General features: G+C 40.7%; 1 protein-coding gene across 1 annotated transcript in view; it reads right to left on the bottom strand.

The window, feature by feature from the left end:
• The window catches only part of cpm (carboxypeptidase M), a gene marked incomplete in the record, with an annotated part of 16,738 nt that overhangs the window by 9,045 nt on the left and 867 nt on the right, over positions 1-6,826 (bottom strand). Inside the window, 1 exon segment of the mRNA XM_035673296.1 lies at positions 5,242-5,339. Within this exon segment, the coding sequence (XP_035529189.1) occupies positions 5,242-5,339 (98 nt within the window).

Raw genomic sequence — 6,826 nt, 5'->3', positions numbered from 1 at the left:
ACACAAACAAACACACACACCATTTTAATATAAGATAAAACTGACCAAAAGTATTAAAACAATTATAAATTTGTGTATAAATGTGATTAAATGCAGTAGAAATATTGAGTTATTGTTTAGTGTTAAATTGACTAAAAATTGAATGAAGTCTGGTGCGTTCTCTCATCACTGCTGTTCATTTTTCATTCATTCATGTCTTCCCAGTATCTGTTTGGTTTTGTTTATTAACAGGACATGACTTAGTGAGCCACTCCTGATGGAAAAAAAGCGGGGAGGAAGTGATGTCGTGAGTCAGCGAGGAATCGAAACGCGACCAACGGACGTGTCAGAGACTGGTTGGATGCCTTAAAAAAAACTTTGTGAATGAATGAGAGCCTCAGGGGAAAGAAAGAGAGAAGGGTGGGAAAGGTGTGTGTACAAAGCCGCTACACACGTCAGGACTAGCTCTGCTGCTGGCCATCATTTTGTTTTCACTCGCCTCGAAACCGTCTCCCTGTTTTCTCTCTCTACTGCTGTCACAAGAAAGCCTAACCCAACTTTAGTTTATTGGATTCTAGAAGAAGGTTGTTCTGTCATTCATCTTTAAGTTAATTAAAAAAAGAAAAATGAGATCATTCATATCCTTTGAGGATTTAAACAGGGTTGTACATGCCTTTATTTTTTTTCCAGTCTAGATGTATGTAAGGCCCTTTAGTCAGGTTTTACTCAGGCTTCAATTGGTCCAAAATGTTGCTGCTAGGATTATTACATTATTATAAAATAAGGTCACTAAAATTCTGGCATAGAGTTTTACCTTTGTGCTCCAATAACAGTTGAGCTAGCCTCAGTCAACTTCTCCCTTTTCCTGTACTTAGATATGCTACGTGCTAGGCAACCAAATGTACATATATATAAGTCACATAAATTAGCTAATATTAGCAAAATGATTTAGCTAACTAGACTTAATTTTCAAATGTAACAAGCCAGCTAAGGATTGGTTAGCTAGTGTTTTTTCTACCATTAGCTAGCTAACTTAAGATGTGAAGATGTTTAACCGTCTTGAAAATGTGGTTTTATAATGTTTACACATGTTCCCAAGGATGGTGGTTTGGTTTCTGAACACTATGTAAACCCTATTTAACTTTCTAATTGGATATAATGTTGTTTTTGCATCTTAACCTCAAAGAGCAGTGCGCTTTATTGTCTTAAATTTGACTGGTGGGTTAAAACTCTGAGTATTGTCTGCACGTATTCCTTTCAGACTGCAGCACTACTAAGGTAGCCCGTATGTGGCCTGACAGGAAAAACAGGGAGGTTGGGGGCAGCAGCTTTTCCCTTAAACTTCAAGCAAGTTTAGATAACAAGACGAAACCAGCCCGGTGCTGTTTATGTTGTTGTGCATTAACAGATGTAAGCTCATGTGTCAGTGTTGCAGTTGAGTAAAAGGTGGGCCTCAGTTAAAATGTCCTCAGAAACAATAACAGAGTCAAAGACAGCAGGGCCCTGTGTGCAGTTCCCTTTCAGCTCAGGAAACTCAGCCCTCATTCCCTCTCGCCTACACACACACAAACAAACTGAGCTCTTTCTTTTAAAAAACCCTCCGACACACACAATCAGTTAGAAAACAAATCTGATACTGTGAGCAGATAACTGATGAAAGACATTCAGTTTATCTGTGAAACTCGGTCGGTTTCATCAGGGTGACTCTGTGTGAGTCTTGCTTGAATAGTGTACTCCAGGGCTGCAAATTTTATGGCAAGCCATCCAATAGTTGTTGAGATATTTCAGTCATGGACTCACAACCCAATCAATTAGTATCTAATGAGGATTTACTGGCAGCTACGGCGTTAGCTACGGTCTAATGCTAGGTGCATGTGACGACAACAATGGCGGCTGCTAAAGAGGTTAGCGTAGCTGCTTCTAGCATCAGTGATATCAGAACTGGAGAGCACTTCGGTCACAGTTTGACTACATTATAAGGTCCATAGATCCGATCGGTTGACAGACGATTCATCCAATCATCATGGCTGCTGGCACGGCACAAAATATGCTGTGGTGGATATCTGCACAGAGAGTACAGACCGGCACGTTGGAGGAGCTGGCAGCTGATTACAGACAGTTCAAACACAGCAGACTGTTTCTGTAATGAGTGACAGGAGTGAGTGGTGTCTCTCAGTGTCTCTCAAACTGAGCTGAAAGATGTCTGTTTGATTTGACGTTCCAATGAGGCAGACCGCATTCCTGCTGTCTGCAGGAAAAGAACAAGACGAGCGGTTGGCGTTCAGCTCATCTGAACATCCTTAACAGATAACGTCCTCTCTCTCTCCCTCCCTCTCTCCTCCATTTTTTGTCGTGCGGTGGGGACGTTGTTTGCTTCCTGTGCTGCAAAGTTTTGTTAAACAACACAGTTTCCTACCAGGATGGATAAACGATGCGTGCCTACAGAACAAAAACAAAAAAAACATGCACACGCCATTTCCTACACAAACAGCGGCGTTTATAAGAATGTGTGTGTACCTCCAGATGGCCAGAAGTATGTGGATGCTCAACATTACATCTATAGCAAAGAGCTACAGCTAGCGTGTAGCACGAAAAGTACCGATGCATGGCCGAAAAGACACCAAATACTTGTTTTTAATATTAAAGATCCAGTTGCAAGTAATAAATCGAAAGCATCAGCATGTGTCGAATGAGTTTCGGTCTGTTTCCTCTCTGCTTGCTCACATTAAAACCAGGATCAGTGCTGAATATTTCAGCAAAAAGCAAAATAATTAGGCAGCGTAATGGGGATTATGAGGATTTTTACATGCTGACAGGTACGCTGCAGGAATTTCAAACTGTCTTTCAGCAGTTAAGATCATTCGTCGTTGGGCCTGTAGATCCTTCAGCACAAATTCCTCACGGCTGACTTCTCTGTGATTAAAACAGGTGGCATAAAAACAGGTTTTTTATTATTTTAATTACTGTCATAGACATGAATAGTTTGTGAATCATTTTCACGGCTGCAGCGATGATGACAGGTGATATGCAGCAGAGGTGGGGTTATTACTTTTATGTTTATAAACAAATTCATTTTATAATTAAAGGTTTCATTTCTTTAATCTTAAAGACTAAGCCTGGCTGAAGGATCGACTTTCCTGTAGTCCAAAATAAAGAGTACACAAACATTTTAGTGGTCGTCCCTGAATGGTATCATAGCCTGTGTGTCTAGATACATATCGGACCATCTTAGTGACCTTTCCCAGCAGCTGTAAGGATGCATAAATGTAATGAACACTGCTGCCTTTAGGGGGACAGCATGAGGAAGACAGTAAGAATACAGAAGTCTGTCTGATGAAGCTCGCTGCTTCCCCACCAAAATCAAATGATTCATCATCACAATGTAAACGAGGGTATTGAAGGATGTTTTCTGGGAGCTGCTCACACACACACACACACACACACACACACTGACAATGATCTCTACACGACACCTTTTTCATCTTTTCCACAGAGGCTACATTCCCGCTGTTCTAGCGTGTGTGAGTGAACTCAGTGAAAAGGCCTTTTTCTGGAAGTTGCCTCCGAAGCGACACACTCCACCGACCCTGTTTGCTTACTGTGTGTGTGAGTGTGTGACTGTGCGTCCAGACGTGACCTGTCTATTAAAGGACATTTCCACCGACTTTCACGCACACGCTGTGTGATCAGCAGTAGGCCCGTTGCCGCGGTAACCAGATGCTGGTCAGAGGTCGCTAAGAGTTTCCTTTACACAGTAAAAAAAGATTGTTTTTTTCACTCATTCCTTATCCATATTTATGTTGTTTTAAGTCTTTAAAACTTTATATTAATACATTTCAGCTTCAAAACATAACATAAAGTCATTGTTCTCTCTCTATTTTGTACAGTTTTAGTGTTCAGCAGGGGACCAATCACAGTTTATAGCCATGCTAACAGCTCTGTGAGGCTGCTGTTCATTCCAGATAAACAGTAAAATCTGTTTGTGAGCAGATTTGAGGAGAGAAATAGTCAACACAGTAACAGAATCTGGATCCATATTTGATCAGCACTGCCGTTTGACAGTTTTGAATTTCTGAGTTTTGGGTACGTTCATGTGACGGACTCATGAGAATGAGCTGTCAATCACAAGGTAGACCCGCCTAAAGCATACCCTGCTTGTATGGTCCTGTTTGACTCTAATGGGACATCAGTTACTAAATGAACATCATGCGGTATGGAAGAAGAATGAAAACTAGAGCGAGGACCATAAACTCATCAGGAAAACTGTTTTACTGAGCTCATAAATCAACGTGAGAAGTCGGCTCATTTCTCCAATAAGACTGAATGGTATCGGTGTGTTAGCTGCCCCCTGCTGGACATTACATAGAATGCAGGTTTAAGACATATATATTTAAGTAATTTTTGTACCTAAACCTAACCAACTGCGTTTCACAACCTTAATCACACAAGCTTTATTTTGAAAGTCTAACCTGTCTAAATGTCTGTGGCAGATACTTTTGAGACCAAAACCATAAAAGTCAACCACCTGGTGGCTCAGATCTTCCCCAAAATAATGATCAGAAATCGTCTCCTCATTATGGCTAACTGGACCAACCTGTGCCAATCAACCCAGCAGGTATTTCACAGGAAACTTTAACCTGTTGGTGGCGCTACAGGAATCGTCTATACCAAATTTCATGCTAATCCATTTTATAGCTGTTGAGATATTTCAGCCTGAACAGACATTTGCAGCCTCTATAAATATAATATAACAATAACTTCTCATTAAACAAAGAGAGATATCACAAATATCTTTCTCATTCTAAAGTTGAAAGCAGCACATCCGTCACTATGAACCAACAAGTCCCTAGAAAATTACATTTATACACCACTAATCTTTGTAAATACACCTGAGGAAGCGGTTTATTGCTCCTCTTTAAAGACGAATGTTTGAACGCCAGTCAATTAAAATCTTTGAGTGATTCCTGTCGGTTATTGCTGCTCTTCATAAGTCATAAAGCCTTAGATTTGTTCTTACAATGCTGTCTAATATTTGAGTGTTGACTAACGTACTGTCCATTTACAGCTAATACACACACACACACACACACACACACACACACAAACACAGTCTGTCGTCTGAATACAAAAGTGTGTGTGTGGAGTGTGTTTGACTCTGAATGGCTTTTGTTGATCTCTTTAGTCTCCATTTAGTCCTGCTTCCTGCCAGCAGGGAGGGGTCTGGTTGTGTGTGTGCGTGTGTGTGTGTGTGTGTGCGTTCACCTCGTTTCCATGCATGTTAGCCACATATTTGAACTCGGGGATGCCGACGGTGTGACGTCGAGGGCGGACACCCAGTGCCAACACCCACAACTGCTGACCTGAGAGAGACAAGAGGGTGAAAAAGAGGTTTTTATTTACATTTAAAGTTACATTTTGTGTTTTTAAAGAGGGAAAATATTTTTCAGAGTTGTTTTATAGTGAATACGAGACACTTTCAACTGGTTTTGGGACCACTTTTCCATTTCATTTTAGTGAATAGGTAAACAAATATTATATGTATTTTATATTTTTTACTGTGCAATGGACTGAATATTTCTTCATCTACATGGTTAGAAGAGTCTTTGAGGATTTTGTGCCTCACCTCAAACCTAAAATCAATATAAGAGCCGGTTTGAGCGACCCACTGAAGTCTTACTTCTTCTCAGCAGGAGGTGGAAATGCAGAAAACACATAATAATTAACCATTTTTGAAACGGGGTCAAGGTAACACTCATGTTTTTTTTACAGTGAGTCACGTAGCGGCAGCAGCCGTGTTTTCACAACGCTAAACCACTTGAGCAAAGTGTGTACTTGACTTAATTATGTCGAAACTCAACCGCGTGCATTCGTTTAAAAAGGCAACACAAATCCTAAACGCAGCACTTTGGTCTGGTGAACAATGCATCCCGGTTGCCACGAATGACGTCACCAAACAGCTGAGAGTGTATGAGGAACTGGATGAAAGAGCTTGTAAGGTAATCAGGTAAAACTGTTTAAAGTTTAAAGCTCCCGCCAGTCAGATATCAGTGTTTTTCTTCTTGTTCCTGCAGTCGGATGTTTGATCTGTGCACAACGATGCATGAAAACTGGCATATTCACAGATTCTGGTATTTTTTAACGAAGTAGAAGGTGCATTTTTAAGGATTTTAATGTGGAAATTATACTTATTTTGCAGGAAAAGACTCACATTATTGTTCCGAGATGATTATTTATATGTATGTCTTTAAAGGCGGCCTCTGATGAAGCAGGAGTTTATGTTTTTACTGAGCTCTGATGCTGATTTTTAGTGAGTAAAAGTTTCCACGTAAACATGACTACTGTAAGTGTTTTGAATGTCAGTACTGCAGATTGATGAATGAAGCTCCACAAGCTCACACACACACACATACACACACAGCAGTAAATCATGGTAAAGTGTGAACGAGTCATTGAAGCAACATAAGGGAATAATTGACGAGGCTGGCGAGACAGACAACACACACACACACACACACACACACAGGTTGGACGTCGGCCAGCTGGTGTCCTAGATTAGCACAGATTAGCTCTGTGTGTGTGTGTGTGTGTGTGTGTGAGTTATTAGCCAGATTAAGCCGCCCAAGATTAAATTAACCGGCGTTTACAGTCCCATTATATGATCACACAAACACCAACAGGCAACCTTGGCGCAGTCACCGTCACGGTTGACACCCGAAACTTTATCAGTCAACCATCAACCCCTGTGTGTGTGTGTGTTTCTGTCTCTCAATGTAGAATTTATACCTACCTACCTACCTACCTATAATAATAATAATAATACAGTAATCCCATTCAGTCTTATGGAGAA

The sequence above is a fragment of the Morone saxatilis genome, unplaced genomic scaffold (genome assembly GCF_004916995.1).
Source record: "Morone saxatilis isolate NCDOM2014 unplaced genomic scaffold, NCSU_SB_2.0 Contig10, whole genome shotgun sequence".
In the NCBI taxonomy this organism is placed as follows: domain Eukaryota; kingdom Metazoa; phylum Chordata; class Actinopteri; family Moronidae; genus Morone; species Morone saxatilis.
Note: the sequence above shows the minus strand (reverse complement) of the source record. Positions and strands in the feature narration are given on the sequence as shown.